General features: G+C 51.5%; 1 protein-coding gene across 1 annotated transcript in view; it reads right to left on the bottom strand.

Annotated features, from left to right (window-relative positions):
• Positions 1-456: 456 nt before the first annotated feature.
• COL17A1 (collagen type XVII alpha 1 chain) overlaps positions 457-18131 on the bottom strand; it is a 55335-nt gene continuing 37660 nt past the window's right edge. Inside the window, exons 29-52 of the mRNA XM_032281532.1 lie at positions 17836-17898; positions 16462-16497; positions 16144-16215; positions 15143-15169; positions 14172-14207; positions 11916-11951; positions 11596-11676; positions 10473-10508; positions 9874-9900; positions 8697-8729; positions 8534-8608; positions 8168-8218; positions 7550-7672; positions 6761-6898; positions 6167-6238; positions 5616-5756; positions 5054-5143; positions 4844-4954; positions 4208-4354; positions 3599-3943; positions 2919-3056; positions 2592-2654; positions 2360-2440; positions 457-1973 (exon numbers count right to left, since the gene is read on the bottom strand). Of these exons, the coding sequence (XP_032137423.1) occupies positions 1921-1973; positions 2360-2440; positions 2592-2654; positions 2919-3056; positions 3599-3943; positions 4208-4354; positions 4844-4954; positions 5054-5143; positions 5616-5756; positions 6167-6238; positions 6761-6898; positions 7550-7672; positions 8168-8218; positions 8534-8608; positions 8697-8729; positions 9874-9900; positions 10473-10508; positions 11596-11676; positions 11916-11951; positions 14172-14207; positions 15143-15169; positions 16144-16215; positions 16462-16497; positions 17836-17898 (2075 nt within the window). The 3' untranslated portion in view covers positions 457-1920. The remainder of the gene's footprint in view (positions 1974-2359; positions 2441-2591; positions 2655-2918; positions 3057-3598; positions 3944-4207; positions 4355-4843; positions 4955-5053; positions 5144-5615; positions 5757-6166; positions 6239-6760; positions 6899-7549; positions 7673-8167; positions 8219-8533; positions 8609-8696; positions 8730-9873; positions 9901-10472; positions 10509-11595; positions 11677-11915; positions 11952-14171; positions 14208-15142; positions 15170-16143; positions 16216-16461; positions 16498-17835; positions 17899-18131) is intronic.

The following is an 18131-nucleotide window of genomic DNA, read 5'->3' on the forward strand; positions in this document are numbered from 1 at the left end:
CGGCTCAATGCCACCTTCAGCTCCCGTGTTCAAGTGATTCTCTTGCCTCAGCCTCCCCAGTAGCTGGGATTACAGGTGCCCACCACCACTCCAGGTAATTATTTTGTATTTTTAGTAGATACGGGGTTTCGCCATGTTGCCCAGACTGGTCTCCAACTCCTGGGCTCAAGCAATCTGCCCGCCTCAGCCTCCCAAAGTCCTGGGATTACAGGCATGAGCTGCTACACCCAGCCTCGTTTTAAAAAAAAATTCTCATTGATAGCAGGCAACTATTAGGATATGATGAAAAAGGCAAAAAGACCATGTAGAGTGTGTAGTGCTTGACTGGTTGTTGCTGCTAGCAGTTGTTTGATACAGAGGAAATTACTGGTGTGGGGTTTTGTTTGTTTGTTTGTTTTTTATATATGAGATAGTAGAGACCTTAAGGAAAATAAACAGTCTTTTTAGAAGAGTAGAGGTGTAGAAGTCGATGTAATTTTAATTCCATTTTTAATTGTCCAGCAATTTGAGAGTCACAACTTGTAACAAATTCACAAAGTGGCCAAGTATAGTCTCTTCTGAATTGGAGTGTCTGATTTTACTATGCATTTATTTGAGACATTTGAGATGTATACATTTTTCTGTAATAGTTTTGATATTTCATGGATTACTTGCCCCACAATCATAATTCCATTGCCCCAGGATAAAGCATTACCTAATTGCAAATAATCCTGTTGCTCATTTGTTGCATGTTTACTTCAGATAACTTATGCTTAGGGAAAACTTTCATGTGCTTCGTAATATCTCTAGATTGAGTTCATAGTTGCAGGTATCTAAAGATTTGCCTTTAAAGACCTCAGGGATTGAATGAAATACCAGAAGCCGTGTCCCAAAATACAACGAGTTTTGTTTTCTTATGTTTGTAGTAAACAGTGTTAGAGTCAGACCCAATTAACCCAGAATATTTTTTTTAACCTTTCTGTGGTCAGAGGAATCATATTAAACCTGATAGTAAAAAAGAAAAAAAAAAAACTTTAATTGGAAATGTTACAGTTGAAATGAAGTTTCATCTGATAGACCACAAACAAATGTTTTAGACATTAAAAAGTGCTCAAAGGCCAGCTGCGCCCAGTCCCCCAAGTGCCGTTTTCTGAGTGCAGAACGGAGGGTGAGTCTTGAGCTGAGGCTGTGTCCCCAGCATCAGGTATTGTTTCCGCCCCCATTCTCCCTTCCTTGCCTGTTGCCCTTCACCCTTCTTTTTCTGTTTGCTGTGGCCTGGTTCAGTATAACATATCCATGAACTCTAGCATGGGCCTATGGACAGTCATAGCTGCAATCAGACTTTCTAAGCAAATGGGAGTGTGATATGCATATATGATAACCATTAGAAACACTGCCACCTCAGAGAGAGAAAGTGAATTTCTTAATTTTTTTAGTTACAAGAGTCACTTCTTAGCCAACTGTCTAGAGAATGCAGAGTGAACAGGGGAGCAAGGAGCTGACAGCACAGCCCTGCCACAGGAACCAGAACACACCTCTATCAAGTGTCACCTCCAGGAAGGCACCCCATCCCCACCCTCCCTTTTTTGGGCTCATATTTAGGCAAAGCTCAGAAACTCCCAACTTTCCCAGCTTTCCTAGGCTAGGGCTTGAACTAAGTAAAGAAGCCAAGGAGTTCAGATCTAGATAGCAGAGAAGTAAGTCTCATTCTAAAACATTGCAACTACTCTTAGAGTCCACCCATGAAGCTGTTTCAGATTGTGTATCCTTGACTGAATTCCATATGTATACAGTGTTCAGACTAAAACAAGCGTTGCTAGATTGGCCGTGCTGTCTCAGTAGGACATTGACAGACTCCAGCTTTTACCCTCTGGAGAGCTGTGACCTAAGTGCCACATGCATGATGAGAACTGGTCCAGGAGCTGTCCTGCCACGGCTAGCTCACGGCTTGACAGCAATACTTCTCCTTCTCCGCCCAACATAGACTTGGTCACCTGAAAGTTAGAAAATCAGTAGGAAGTTAAACATATCTTGTGTCCTGTGGGGATCTCGGCTTGGGCAATTATGGCAACCGTGACCACTGCGAAGAAGGCTTCAAAGGTTAAGTCTTTTGTAAGACTATCCATTTATTTAACTTGTTTGCCCCATTTCAGCACCAGCTTGGTTCTCCCTTTTCTCCCTGCTTTGGCACTCTCCTTTTCTTCCTCACCGTGAAGAGGATTGTTATGCAAATTCTGCTTTTGGCAGTGTCTGCCTTGAGTAATTGACATTAGCCTGAAAAATGTCTCAGGCTTGCTCCGGAACAAATCACCTGCTTTTCTACTGAGCGTCAGCCTTGCAGCTCTCCAGAACATGAAAACATGCAGCAGTCAACACTTACCTTTGTCTCCTTTTTCTCCCTTGTGCCCTCGAGGACCAGGTGGCCCAGGATGACCTGGTGGTCCAGCAGGGCCCCTGTCACCTAGAAGGACAAATGGGGCATAACTAAGTAATGCATGAGTCTGGGAGCTGAGGGCACAGGTAGCTGGTGTGCCACCAGCACAGGAGCTGCTTTTCAGTAAGAGGTGGGTGTTACACAGGATCCGGGGGACTGGCTCTCTGCCACCACTTACCTTTGGGTCCTGGAGTGCCCATCTCTCCTTTTTGCCCAGGGGGTCCTTGAATGGCTCCATAAGCTGTAAAAGCAGGGTATCACTGGCTTAGAATAGCGATTGTGTGGCAGCTTGGGACATGAGTCATTTGTTCAGAGTAACAGAGAGATAGTGATGGACTTTGGACATGTAAGGAAACCAGGTTCAGAATTTTATAGAATTTTTCTAATTTTGAGCATCTCAAGTGTTAATAACTGGAGGTTTCTCATGAGACTGGTGTTTCTGAAGCAGACCTGTGGGAGCCTATGCAATGAGGCAGGTGCTGGAAAAGCAGTTGGATGCCCTTACTTCGGAAGAAGTCCATGAGGTCTGCAGTCACATTGCTGTAGGCAGAGAAGACCTTGCTGATGCCAGGTGGCCCCTGGGGCCCAGGCTGGCCTGGTGGGCCCTGGACAGTGTAGGCCATCCCTTGCAGTAGGCCCTGACCTGTAAAACACCAGAGCATGGGCACAGGAATTCGGGATTGACCAGCGCCCTCTTCAGCAGGAACACAGTGCCCTCTGAGTATCTAACGCCCAAAGCAGTTGAACTAGATCAAGCCGCAGCAAGGGTGAAGCCCTCCAACTGACACAGGTGTCTCCCTGCTGCGGGCCTGTATCAAAGGCTTGTTGACTGAGTAGCAGTGCTGTTAAGCTGCACAGGGAAGGGACTCTTAGCCAACGTCCTTCTCAGCCCCAGCAGAAAGACCAGCATGGTCCTATGACTCATTTGGGACCCAGAACGAGTTAGGTGTTGGGAAAGCAAAGTACAAAGCCCTCAGCATGCTCTGTTCCCCACAGCTCAGGTCCCAGGGCTTGGGCTTCGTGAGCTCAGCGGGCTGAGAACTAGGCTGGGGCTGCCTGTCCCCTCCAGTCCCTCCCTGTCTGATTCTGTCCTCACAGCCTGGGTGCTCCACAAATAGGAAAGCCAGTCTGGAGATGCTCCCACGCTTCTTCCCCCAGCACCAAGGCCTAAATGTCCCCACTTACGCTGCATGCTCTCTGATACCCGCACAGCCAGCTCATTGTAATCCAGACCTCCAGCAAAGTCAGCCCCGAATGGTCCGCCATTGCCACCATACATGCTGCCTTCTGCCCCATAGCCTCCACCTAGGCCGATGTCAGTGCCATAGGGCCCCCCGTCTCCTGCAGCTGCACCCCCTGTGCCCGTGGAAGAGCTGTAGGAGCTGCCCCGCCTGATGGACGAGCTGTGTGAGGAGGAGCTGCTGCTTCGACTGTGGGAGGCATCCGTGGGCAGGTGGCGGCTGTCCCCAGGGGGTCCCTGTGGCCCAGGAGGGCCTGGGGGGCCAACAATGAAGCTGCGCACATCAGGACCTGCAGGGTAAGAAGCTGTTTGATAGGGAGCTCAGATCTTAGCGGAGAGAAAGAGTTAGGGAGTCTCTCCCAGGGTGTCAACTACCCTGAGAGACTGGAAGTAAACTTAAGGGTTCTTGTACCCGAGTGGGAGAATGATGTTGTGGAAGGAAACTGGGCTTACCCCACTGGTGGCTCTCATGTGTGTGGCCTCCCTGTCCCACTTACAGGGATAAGCAAGGCCTGCAGGGTGCCTGGTGGGGCATCACCGTCAGGGGCACCTACTTGTGAGGTAGCTGATCAGCTCACTCCGGAAACTGTCGCTGTTTTCAGCTGCGTAGGTTGCCAGAGCTCCTGAGACACCAGGGGGCCCTCGAGGACCTGGAGGACCAGGTGGGCCTGGAGGACCTGGGATGGATGACAAGCCGGCGGCTGGGCAGAGGAAAGAGGAAGAAAGGTCAGGCTCGTGCTGTGGAGGAAGCTGAATTCCCAACCTGTGCTGGAGCGCTGTGAGCCCCTCCTGGAAAGGAGGGGATAAGGCCGGGCCTCCGGGTGAGGGGAGGAGAGAACAGCAGGAGGCCCAGAGCCTGCTGTTTCCTGGCATCATCCAGGAATGGCTGCTCCTGGGGCCCTCACTCCCAATTCTGAGCCTCATTCAACTCAGCCCTCCAGTCACTGAGAGGTAGAGCCCCAGGTTGGCCCTCATCACACTGGGCTACACCTGGGAGGGCCATCTCTCCCCATCTCTGTCCCTGCTACGGCTGAAGGCCCCCTCACCAGAACATATGGCGCTCTCCAGGACCCCGTGCCCAGCCCTGTACGAGCTCCAGGAGTGCTTGAACTGCCCTTGCTAAAACCCAAGTAAGCCCCCAAAGCCAGGCTGCATCCCCTGCCCTCCCATCCCACTCCACAGTGCCCTACTTTGTAAGTAAGAGGACAGGTCCTCCACGCTGATGCTGGACCACACATTGCCTGGGATCCCTGGTGGCCCCGGGGGACCTGGGGGTCCAATGATCCCTCTGAATTCAGACCCTGAGATACCAAGGAAGGTCACAGAGTCAGTCCTGGCCTGGGCCAGGGGGCTCTGTTTCCTCCCCAACCACTTGGACAATGTCCCCTGCTGGGCCTTACCTCGTAGCAAGGAGAGGAGCTCCTCATAGGAGGTTCCCGGCAAGCCAGGTGGCCCTGGGGGACCAGGAAGCCCAATGCTGATCCCAGAACCTAGGGATGTGATGGATTCAGATCAGGCAGGGGAAGACAGATGGAAACACCTGTCAGAGAGGAGGTCGGACACACAGGAGGCTTGGACAAAAGTGGGACCCAAGAAAGAGAAGAGAGATGGCAGGAAGAGAGGCAGAGAGGAGGAGCACCAAGGGAGGAGGGGAGGGCTCCGCGGGGCTGGAGAAGCAGGTCAAGGTGCCTGTGTGCTTCATTCTTCTGTGAGTGTGTGTGTGTGAGAGAGAGAGAGAGAGTTGTATGTAGACTTCATACAAGACAGTGCCTGTAACCCCCTTTCCTTGCCATGCTTCTTGACCTGCCCCAGGCTCACAGGTTTGAACAGCTCTGAGCACTGCTCATTGGTGGGGTTGGTCCAGCCTGGCAGGTGGGGGTCAGTGGGGCTATCGTGAGGAAGTTCACCCTCCCGAGTCCTCATTCCAGGCCCTTCCCAACCACCCCTCCTGTAGACACTTACTCGACATGTAGCTGAGAATGTGACTACTCAGCTTTGCATAGTCCAAAGACAGAAGGGACCCATCTCCACTGGCTCCAGGTGGCCCCGGTGGACCCCGAGGGCCCATCAGGTACTGACGTAGGTACTGACGCACATCATCCCCTGGAGAGGAGAGGATGTACTAGCAGGACCCTCCCAGGCCAAGGGGGTCCCACCCATGGTCCAGCCACAGTCTGGGCTCCCCTGCACAAACCAGCTCCTGCCTGACATTTGTGAGTTCTGGGTCCGCAGGCCCACAGTGGTCAGGGGGACACCAGCAAGCTGCCAGGTTCTGGAAGGGGCACCTGCCAGCTTCCCTGGCATGGGGGTTTGGGAGGACATTTCATGTCCTCTTTCCAGCCAGTTTGCTGACCCTGCCAGCAGATCACAGCAGTAAGTGGCTCTTTGTCCCAAAGGATTTCCTCCCTCTTGCAGCCCTCCCAAGGCTCAGATGAGGACAAGATTTGCCTGACAAGTGAGGTCAGGAGAAAGCAAAGATGGTCCCACACTCGGTCCCCTCCCAGGTGACTCACGCTGCAGCACAGCCAGGATGTCTTCAGAAGAGATGGAGGACGAGGAGGACAAGTTGATGCTGTACCCCGAAGCTGTCGGGAAGAAAACCTCAGGTTATCTGCTTAGCAGGTACTGAAGCAACACCCTCATTTTTCCAGAATCTGAAAGTCCTGGTTACTGAGCTGTTTGTCTTTGCGGGAAATGGATGAATGGGGTATTATGAGGCTATTTTGAAAGCATAACAAGGTCAAATGTTTTTGGGTTTTTTTTCCCCCTTTGGTGAGAAATGCAGTTTACTTTCAAGAACATGCTTTAGCCTAATGCCTGCGAGATAACTGCCAACCTTCATGCACAGGTAGGAAGAACCCATAATTAGGAACACATTAGTTGACTGCAGGAAGCCTCACTCCGTGGCTCTCCAACATGGTTGCCCTGAATCTGAACAGACCCTTGTTGACACTGTATCCCAGTGGCCCGAATATTGTGAATTCAGAATTAAAACTCATATTCCAGAGAAGGGCAAAGCAAATAGCAAATGAGGAGATAAGACTCTGGGAGCAAAAGCGGACCCATAGGAGGAAGGTGCCAGGCGCAGGGCGCAGGGAAAGGCTTACTCTGCAAGTAGCTCACAACTTGGCTTGCCAGCCTTGAATAGTCGAAAGTCTCGCCTGTGATGGTGGTGACAGGTCCTGGGGGACCAGGTGGGCCTGGCGGGCCCTGAACTCCAGATAGGTAAGACCTAATACTGTCACCTGCCAACAAAGGAACAAAGCGAAGTCAAGCCTGTCCCCAAGAAGACATGTTCTCCCACAGAAGTGACCCAAAGTACATGATAACATGCCTGCCACACCCCAGACATGGACCCAAGGCTGGGCCAGGAGGGAGCCTAGACTCCCCTCACTGTCCTTCCCATAATTATAGATGGAGAAACTGAGGCAGAGGCCTGAGTTGGGTCAGGTGGCCAATGAGGGCTGTGGGGCAGCAAGACTCCAGCCGGCCACCATTTGACAAATGAGCCTGTGCAGTGAGGTGTGGAAGCATGTGCGTGCATGTGGGTGAGTGCCTGCCCCAGCCTCCTACCCAGGGTGTGGGACAAGGGTGAGGTTGTGTCAGGGGCAGCTATGAGAAGGCTGGTGTTGGGGAGCTCATAGGCCTGTAGGCCTGGCTCCACAGTGGGAGGACCTGGGCCTGGCAGCACAGACTGTTTCCCTCAATACGTGTGCGCGCGCGCGCGCGCACACACACACACACACACACACACACACACACACACACACACACACGTTGCCCTACGTCGTCCCATGTCTCTTAGCCTCATTTCTGTGATGATAGCACAGCTCCCTTTTACAGAGACTGTATCTCCACGTTCTTGTCCCCACAGCTTGAGGCGGCCAGCCACTCACTCTGCATGTACTCAGAGATGTACTGCTGAATCTCCCGGCCAGAGCTGCTGATGGAGCCTGGAAGCCCAGGGGGCCCAGGGGGACCTGGCGGGCCTGGCACGTACATGGTGCTTGATGATGCCCCTGCAGGAAACAGAAAGTGTCCTGCGTCGGTTCCTCCACCCTAGGGTCAGACAAACAGGGACCCAGGCATAGCTTTCATGATCTGAGGAGGGAGGGTCTTCTCAGGGGGAGAAATAGGATAGTGGCAAGAAGCGTCCCCAAGAAGAGAGGAAAGGAGAGCCTGTAGCAGCCACTGTCTGAAAGGGGCACAGTGAGGGAGCTGCCCCCGGCCAAACTGCCCTTTCCTTCTGCAACCTGCTGAAGGAACCCCAACATTGCATCCCCCTTCTCTGAACTCCCCAGCACCCAGGGTGTGTCTGTTCTCCATCATGCAGTGTCTGCATTGTTAGGTATCATGTAACCTCCGTAAGGGCAGCTCATAGGTCCTAGCACATGGAGAAGAATCAACAATGAATCACGGAGAAATGAATGAATGAATAGAGCAACATCCTCATTGGAATGATCAGCCTTCGCCAGAGGAAGGGGAAAAGAACTTTGGTCACTTTCAGTTCTTACCTCCAGAAGGACCACCAGGAATGCCAGGAGCCCCTGGGACACCTGGATCACCTGGAATCCAAAATGAGAAGTTTGCATCACCTCCCCCCAGGAACCCTTCCCTGGTTAAACCAAACCACAATTATTAGTGTGTGGCTCAACAATTGTCCCATGTCTCTTGGCCTCATTTTTGTAATAATACTATAGTTCCCTTGGACAGAAACTATATCTCCATGTCCTTATCCCTTCCTCCCTCTGGCCTTTCCGTCCTCCAGCCTCCTCTCTCTCAAGACTTCACACTGATAAAAGTACTTGCTGCCGTCTCTTCAGGCTCTGGGCACCAGGCTCACCCTCACTCCTCACCACCTCGGCTGCTCCCTCACTGACCTTTGTCACCTTTGGGTCCCTGGGGGCCAGGTGGGCCTGGTGGTCCCTGAAGGTTGAGTCCGAGAGAACCAGACCCTAGAATTCAACAACACACACAGTGCAGTCAGCCAGGGTTTGCAGAGGCTCTGGCTAGAACCAGAATGGCATGGGGCTCAGTCCTTACCTGAGGTTGAGACACCTGGGAGGCCTTGCTCGCCTGAGGACACACCAAGAGAGGGACACTCAGTCTCACTTTTCTCACCCACTATTGGCCCCTTAGAGACTCCCCAAGATCTATGATTGCTGGGGTTGCATTGCCCTTTGGGCAGTACCTAGAGCTGTCCCCTCCTCCCACAAATGCAATTGCACTACACCCCTGCGTGCATGTGCGCACACACGCACTTGTACTACACCCTGCACACACACACGTACTACACTCGTGCACACACACACTTGCTTTACACCTCTACCCACACTTTACACCCCTGCACACACACTTGCACTACATTCCTGCAACACACACACCCTTGCATTACACCCCTGCACACACACACTTGCATTACACCCCTGCACACACACGTGTACAACACTCATGCACACACACTTGCTTTAAACCCCTGCACACACACAAACTTGCATTACACCCCTGTGCACACACACGTACTACACGTGCACACACACGTACTACACTCGTGCACACACACATTTGCTTTACACCCCTGCACACACACACTTGCTTTACACCCCTGCACACACACTTGCTTTGCACCCCTGCACACACATACACACTTGCATTACACCCCTGCACACTCACACACTTGCTTTACACCTCTGCACATACACACACTTGCATTACACCCCTGGACACACACTTGCTTTACACCCCTGCACACACTTGCAGTACACCCCTGCACACACCCACACTTTCATTACACCCCTGCACACACACACTTGTTTTACACTGCTGCACACACTTGGCTTACACCCCGTGCACACACACTTGCATTACACCCCTGCACACACACACACTTGCTTTACGCCCTTGCACACACACTTGCTTTAAACCCCGTGCGCACACACACTTGCATTACACCCCTGCACACACACACACACTTGCTTTACACCCCTGCATGCACACTTGCTTTACACCCCCGCACACACACATACTTGCATTGCACCCCTGTACACATACAAACTTGCATTACACCCCTGCACATACTCAACCATTCCTAGAGACACTCTGCTCTACTCTTCCTTATTTGTACCTAGTGCTTTTCTAACAAGCTTAAAGCTCTTGGAAGGTGAGCTTTTGCCACCCCTCCCTCTACCCCAGGTGTCATTTAATGTGAGCTCTGCTATACCTTGGTGTCCTCTGGGGCCTGGGGGACCTGAGGGAAAAAGGCAGAGAGCTATGAGGCAGGGCCGTGGGAGGACATAAGAGTTGGGGTGGGTGCCGCCTGCAGACCAGCGCCTGCTTTCCCTTGGGAGTGAGCCCAGGTGTCAGGCAGGACCTAACAAAGGGGCCAGGGCCTGGTAGAGAGCAGGGCAGGGTCGGGCTGCTGAATTCAGTGGCCCAAACACCCCAGGATGACCTGAACCAACTTTTCCTAACCTTGACTCTATCCAGATATATCACTGGACAGTGGTATGATTATCAGGATCTGGTTACAAGAGGCCTGAGGTCTGTAAAAATAGCCAAACTTTACCCTGACCAGGGGCCCACAGAGCCTCAATCCCCCTTCCAAGAATCCCACCTTCTTAAAAACATGGAAGTGGGTGAGAAGAGGTGTCTTCCCTGGCAGCTGAGGCCTTGCAAGGCCCCGGTGAAGAGCCCTGGCCCTCTCCTCCTTTTCCCAAACACATCTTTCGCCTCATCTAGAACAGAGGGCCCCATGTCCACCCTGAGAGGAAGTCCTCCGACTGGGCCCACCGTCCTGCATTCTTGCAGGGCATGACTTACCTTGCTGTCCTGGGAGACCAGCTGGGCCAGCAGGGCCTAGAAATGGGGTTGTGGAAGAAAAGGCTAAATCGTACCTGTAGGGTCATGGGAAGAACTGAAGGAAGGGCAGTCGCCTGGCATAATTCCTCCCAAGGCATGGAACAGAGACCCAAAGAGGCCACCTCGTTTGAGGGCAATAAGCAATTTGAGACCAGCCCTGTGGTCCAGCTGCATGAGAACATCTCTGACAGGTACCAGGACCCTGGGGCAGGCGGGACTGCCCTCCCTGCTGCTGTCCTTCCTGGGGCAGGCGGGACTGCCCTCCCTGCTGCTGTCCTTTAATGGTTAGGGACTTCTGCATGCCCCCATGTCCTCCTCCTCACTGGAGCTTGTCAGGAGGGAAGGCTGGTACATTCTGGCATTTGTTGTGATAAGTTGTGTATTTCATTTGCACATAAAAATGTAAAATAATTAAAAATACGTATAACAAAACAACAGGCACTTTGGAAAGGTAGGAAACAAATTGTCCGCAACTCTTCAATTAGTGGGCATTTTTTATTTTCTTCTAGCATTTTTTCTTTTTTATATCTTATAAAAATACAGTTACAACCACAGAGCAGGCATTATTGAATGTCCTGCTCTTCAATAAACATTTTATCTTGTAACAACTTTGTTCGGAAGTGTTTTTGTCACCATCCTACTTGGGGATATTTTCTTCAAATAGATACCTGACATTTTTGTTGCCCTGGATGCAGGTTGTCAAGTTGTTTTCCACGAGGAAACAAAGGGCTCAGGGGCTGGGTGTTCTGACTGGCCACAGGCTCTGGAGGTAGAAGGATCTGGGCCAAATTCTTTGTCCTGCTTATTGGCCATGGGAACTTGGGCAAGTCAGTTACCTGCTCCAAGCCTCGGCTTCCCCTTCTGTAAATTCTGATTGCACATCAGCCTCCTATGCTGTGAAGTAGGATAACTGATCTACCTCATTTCTGAGAATGCAAGAGTTTACCTTTCTCAGGTCAAGCTCCTTATTCTCTTTGCCAGGTTCAGTTCCTGGCCTAGGTTTCAGGATCTGAACAAATATGGCTAGAATCACTACTTCCAAGACCTACTGCTGATTTGGGGCAAAGCAAGAAAACCGACTGACCTGGGGCACCTGGAGGTCCTGGGGGTCCCATGGCTCCAGGAGGTCCTGGGGGGCCTGGGACGGTGAGCGTCGATGACCCCTCTGAAAACAGAAGGCACATGAAACCTTTAGTCCTACCCTTCTCACTCAGAGGCGCTGGGACCCGAGCCAGGCTGTGGTAGGCAGGCTGGTGTTTCTTATTACTACTGCTGAATTTCCCTCCTTCCCCCTCTACTGATCCAGAAAACTCCCTGCCACATCCTGCCCAGAGCACCACAGAGCCAAGGTAGGTGCCCAGCATAAGAAAGACAGGAAGGAGGGTCCCTCTAGGACCTGCCTACCTGAAGTCACAATCTTGCCTGGAGCTCCTGGTTCACCTGGGAAGGGAGGAAAAGGCTGAGAGTGGTTGTTCTGAGGATCAATTAGTGGCTCAATAAGCTATTTTCAAGGCTTCTGATTGCATTTGGGACCCACTTCTGGGCCTCTCACCCACAGACTAAAGGCATTTTAATGAACTGAAGGGAGGCATGCAGGATGCATTAAGCCTAATTGCTCAGCTGGAGCCCCCAGAGGCCAGAGCATCCGTCTTCATTCAGAGAAGTGGCTTCACTTGAGGATGTGGAAAGCTTGCCTTTCAGTGAACCCAGAATGAGGCTAACTGGAAAGTCCTTCACACTCCCACATTCCATCACTTCTGCCTGGGAATTGCCTTAGGTGGGAAAGTTACTCAAAGGTCAAAGGACAGAGGCGATGAGCCCCCCTCCCCTACCCCAGGTAGAGCAGGATTCCCAGAGTGCTCTGTGGCACAGTTGTAGGGGCTGTGTAGGATTTAAAAGGGGGCTCTGCAGTGCGTTAAGTCTGAGAAGCTCTGAGTTATATAAAGGTTAACAAGATCTCTTTTCTGCTTTGTGTCTCAGAGCATTGAAAATGAAAGTGTGAGGCCGGGTGCGGTGGCTCAAGCCTGTAATCCCAGCACTGTGGGAGGCCGAGGCGGGTGGATCACGAGGTCAAGAGATCGAGACCATCCTGGTCAACATGGTGAAACCCCGTCTCTACTAAAAATACAAAAAATTAGCTGGGCATGGTGGTGCGTGCCTGTAATCCCAGCTACTCAGGAGGCTGAGGCAGAAGAATTGCCTGAACCCAGGAGGCGGAGGTTGCGGTGAGCCGAGATCGCGCCATTGCACTCCAGCCTGTGTAACATGAGTGAAACTCCGTCTCAAAAAAAAAAAAAAAAAGAAATAATAAGAAAATGAAAGTGTGTGTGCAGGCCTTTTGAGAAGAGGACATTCCCAAACCTATCGACCGGATACAGTGCTGAGAACTGGCAATCCATGGACTCGCTTGGGGAAACCATTCTTTAGGGGCCCTTTTTTCCCCCAAGTTCAGTGAGCAATTCAGTCATTCACACATGAAAGGAGAATATTACTGTCTCCCTAAGGGAAAGCAGAGGGATGGTCTCTGCTCACCGTCCTTCAGCCAGGGCTCATGAACAGAGAGGAGAAAGCACTTGAGTCTGTTTTGTTGGGATGCAACCCAACATTAGGTAAAATGGCCCCTCTTGTGCATGTTGTCCGGGCAGAGTCTGAACTCCCCCTTGGATAGGAAGTCACAGGCGCTCAAAAAGGGGGGGTTTCTGTTATCCTAGGAAATTCCAAAACCTATGAGACTCTTACAAAAGGTATCATCCATTCATGAACAGATCCGTGGACCTAGTGTGGTCTGCCTGGGATGTATAAACTCGGCTATCACTATTTTGGAATTACATTTAGTTAGCCCTAAAGAACTCCTTGGCCCAACCAGTCTTTGGAAATCATTTATGGAAAATGGTTATTTTAGGGTCCCACCAAGAGGGACAGTGACTGCCGTGACAGAGCACAGCTCCATAGAATGTAAGTTCAGGAGCGTGGTGGGATCATAGGAACAGAAAGAGAAAGACCATCCCCGAGACTGGATCCCTGAACTTGCTCAGGGTTGGGGCTGATAGGCAGAACTGGATGAGAGGGTCACTATGTGCACAGGCATCACCACATTGCCCTAGCCAGACCCCTGAGGATGGGCTCCCTCTGAGTACCCTGACTTGCCCTCTCAGTAGCATTTGAACACTCCTCTCTGCCTGTACTAAAGCCACCACTTGGGAAGGGCCTGGTGTAGCCATTCACACCAAGGCCGATGTGAATGATAAGGGCAAAGGTGGCTCCTGCCCCAGGGGAAGAGATTTGTTCAGAGGGGACCAAGCCTACATGCCAGGGGGATGAAGCACTAATGGGGGCATTTAGAGGCAAAACAGTGCATAGAAAGGCTTTGGGGGGGCAGTGCCTTTCCAGAACCTCCTGCAACAATGGCCTGGAGACATCCAAGTATGAAAGCAACGCTCATGTTTGTGGGGTGGGTGTTTGGGGAGAGGTGGGGCTTGAGGATTCAGGGCTTGGTTCACAAATCCCTGGGCTCCCAGCCTCACAGCCCTCTGCCAGAACCACTAGATGCCACTGTTGATCCAGGCTCTGGCCAAAGAAAGCCCTCCCTCCTGTCCATCCCTTCCTTTTATAAAAATGGCCATTGAAAAGAAAGAATATCTCATTTGGAAATTCACTTACCTTTTATTCCTGGTTGACCGGGGGTACCAGGAAGTCCTGATGTGATTAGAACAAGTAAGTTAGGATGATGAAGGCCCAGCAATTCCAGTCACCCTCGGGTAGTAACTAGTGCACTGTCACTCAGGACAGCCACACTGCTGATTGAAACCCTGAGACCTTTTGCTGTCTGCTTTAGTCTAGACAGTCACCCCTGAGGAGCCTCTTGTTCTGAGCCCTTGTCCCTCTTTGGGAAATGTAACAGCTTGGCTTCAAGTGGGCAGAGGCACATGGACTCAGCTTTGGGGGGTTCCATCCCTCAGGGTCATGAGTCACCTGGAGACTGCAGAGCGGCCTCTGTCTCCCCTCTCCCCTGCAGAGGAGGAGCTGGGCTTCCTGTGTCCAATGCAGCAACGCCCTCTTGCCTTCAGACACTGAACTCCTCTGTGAGAGCATCGGAAGCATGTCCCTGTGCATTCAACTGCTGGGGGGCCTGATGCCTGATTACATTTTCAATCTTTGCCTAATTTCTTTCAGGAAATTAGGGGATAGGTGTAGTGAGCTTGTCCATTATAGGGGCATAATGGTCCAACTACAGGACAGGCTTTAACACTGAGGCTGTTCCAGAGAAACTGGGCTTTCCTGAACAAGGCTGAGCACCCATGCCCTGCCAGGCCAGTGGGGGAATTTGGGCCTCTAGCAGGAGCTTTGCTATGGGCTTGGGGTTCCTCTCAGATTCCTATACCCAAGGGGAACAGGGCATAGGAAGACAAAATTGGCATACAATCTAATCTCATTTCTACTAGAATGGTGTTCTAGATTGTTCTGTGCCTATTTTTCCTTCCTAAGGTGCTTCTCAAGGCTCACAGTGAAAGGGAGTGTATGCCAGGGAGTTGGAAAGGAGAGAAAACTGGTTACTTCAGGAAAACCCTGGCCTAAGCAGCTACCCCAGGAGGAGGTGGGAGGCAGCAGGTGGGAGTGATCCAGTGACTCACCCTGAGGTCCCTGGGGTCCTGTGAGACCTGCAGAAAATCAGACACAAGAGGGAAAAGTTGAAGGGTTGAGGCTGTCCCTGGTAGCCACACCCATGCCTGCAGAAACCGGTGGACATTGCAGTGGAGGGGTCAGTGGGTACAGGAGGACATGCCTCATGCCGGGGCAGCCAGCCTCCGTGGCCCTCCCAGCTCTGAATGGAGAGCAGTGGTCTTTTGGCTTTGCAGATAAGTGACCCACTGCTTTCTCAGGCAATGGTTCTGAGCCTTTTGGGTTCACAAACCCTTTTGGAATCTGAGGAGAGCCATGAGCCCAGAATGCTCAACACTGATGGACCCCAATGCTGCCCCAGGGTCCCTTTCTATGTCTCCTGTCTGGGCACCCACCAAAGGAGGCTGAGAGGGCCCCTACTCTCAGAAGCCCCAATGAATGCCCACCCGCCCTGACCACACAGCTTTCTTTGCTGGTTTTCATTTGTTCTTCCTGCAGCCCTGAGAATTTGCTCTTTGCTCTTGGTGGAGTCTCTAACAATGGCTTCCACCTTAGCCTGGTGGGTGTTGGTGGGGGTCCAGGTACAGCCCCAGGAGAGAAGGACAACAGGGGAACGGCTCAGAGGAGCAAGATAGTGAGGTGACCTTCAAGTCTGCAATTTTAAGAGTGTCCTTCCCCATTTCTAGAACTCCTTGTATTCAGCTGTTAATCTCACTCTTCTGACTCGCCAGACTTACTCAGAGGTGCCAGGGCCTATAGCCACTGCACACAAAACAACCTAACACTATGGCAGTTCCCTGCTGAGCTGCTGGAGGAAAATGGGATAAAGCACATACAGGTGCATTTGTGCACACGTGCATGCACACACACACAACCATGCACATACATACCCCATCCCCCACAACCCACACCCCTGTGCATGCACACACACACACACACACACGCCTACATCCACACACACAAAGCACACACACACTAAGCAGGGCCATGGCTCCTCTTCTTGCTCTGATACCTGGCTTTCCTGGGTTTCCAGAAGGTCCTGGTGGGCCACGGATTCCAGGCATCCCTGTAAGACCTTGTTCACCTAGAGAATGACCAACATGGAAGGGTTTACTTTTAGGAAGACTAAACTGGTCATCACATCTGAGCTGATAGGGTTTTCCTAATTGACTTGCTGGCAAGTAGAAAGGAGAAGGGGAACAGAACTGGACACTGCACATTTGCGCATGCCATACTCTCCTCTGGCACTATGTTAAGGGGACTGGGGGCTGCATGCTGGGACATGGGCTGTGATGGGAGTGAGGCTAGAGGCAGCAGATCAGTGACCAACCTCTTGGGCCTTGGTGTCCATCTGGGCCAGCAGGACCTGGTAAGTAGAAGCAAGGTCTGTCAGTTGCTCCTGGAATGACTTCTATGATTCCTCCCTCTCCTGCCCCAGTGGCCTTGAAGCCCATTGTCTCCCAGGAGTACACACAGCCATTAGCCATGGTACAGCCCTGTCTGTCACACTCTCTGGATACAGTATTCTCCCTGCCTCTTCTCCTAAACCAGCAATTGTCTCTTTTCCTGTTGAGAATTGTTCAGTGCCTCTCCATTGCACCTCAAAGTCATGGATGGATTAAAGTAGATTTTCATGACATTGAGCCTCTATGCTCAATGCTTGTTGCATTTACTTGAAGGCCTAGAAGTCAAGGTCCTCCATAGTCTTGTCTCCTCTGCTCTAGGCATTATTGTAACCTCTATCCGAAACAGTGGCCTTCTGGGACCATGTCTTGCTCTTTCCCATTTTTTTGTCTTTCCCTGCTCGTGCCGTCATCCCTGCATGGAATTTTCCAAACTGGTCATGATTAACATCTTTCAAACTTGTTGGAACCACCTAAAATGCCCCCTCCTCCATCCTTCCTGTTGGAAGAAATTTCTCCTTTGACTGTATCCTCACAGTGCTCTGTACCTTGTATGACACTTGTCACCTCATGTAAGCCTTATCTCCCCTTGAGGCAGGTAAAGCATCTCATTTGCCTAGCACGGTGTCAGCACTAACAGCTGGGTAAGTGAACGAGAGTGAAAATGCTACATCTCTACAGGTGGGGCTTAAACCCTTCTCGGGTTTGATGCTCAACACTGGCTTTCTTTTTTTTTTTTTTTGAGAAATGGATTCTTGTTCTGTCACACAGACTATAGCATAGTGGTATAATATAGCTCATTGCAGCCTCCAACTTCTGGGTTCAAGTGATCCACCTGAGTCCCCGGGATTTCAGGTGTGAATCACTGCAACCAGCTACCTCTGAGATTCTTGGTCAGTTTCTGCAGCCAGGCTGACAGGCACCTCAGTAAAGGTCAGCAAAAGGGTTAAAATCTGGATTTGGCCATGAGACTAGCCCTGGGATTCCTGGAACACATGAGGTTCCTAAGGACTTCACCACCGTCTTCCCCAGGGAGTGGGGAGCTCACAGCCAGCTCTTAGGTGAATGGGCCATGCCCTACAAGGCCTCTCCCAAAGAGGAAAGAAACCCACAGAGGTACCTGCAGCTCTCTGAGCCCCAGAAAGGATGCCCAGACACAGAAATGACTGGTCAAAGGAGACTCAACCAGGGGTGAGCAGATTAGAGAGCAGGAGAGGCAGCTCTAGAAGATGGATTTCTTCAGGGTTGTGGTGACCCCCCCAATGGGGAACTCATTGCATCCATTCCTTTGGGACACTTACCCATTGCCCCTTTAGCTCCAGGCTCACCAACAGCACCAGGCAAACCTCTCATGCCAGGCTCGCCTGCAAAGGAGAAAGAACTAGTTGGTTGGACACTTGCAAGCTGTGTATGCTTCCACAATGGTAGTCTGCTCCCTCCTTTACCTTCCCCCCATCCAAGCCCTGCCCCTCCTTAGCAAGAAGAGGTCAAGGAGGCAGCTTTTGCTTTGCTTCCAAGGTCAGGGCCACTTGGCTCCCCTGGGCAGTGGCATGGGCTAACCCAGAAACCACACCTAATCAGAACCATGGGCATGCAC

Source organism: Sapajus apella, unplaced genomic scaffold (genome assembly GCF_009761245.1).
Source record: "Sapajus apella isolate SASKATOON/1434 unplaced genomic scaffold, GSC_monkey_1.0 scaffold13, whole genome shotgun sequence".
NCBI classification, from domain to species: Eukaryota; Metazoa; Chordata; class Mammalia; order Primates; family Cebidae; genus Sapajus; species Sapajus apella.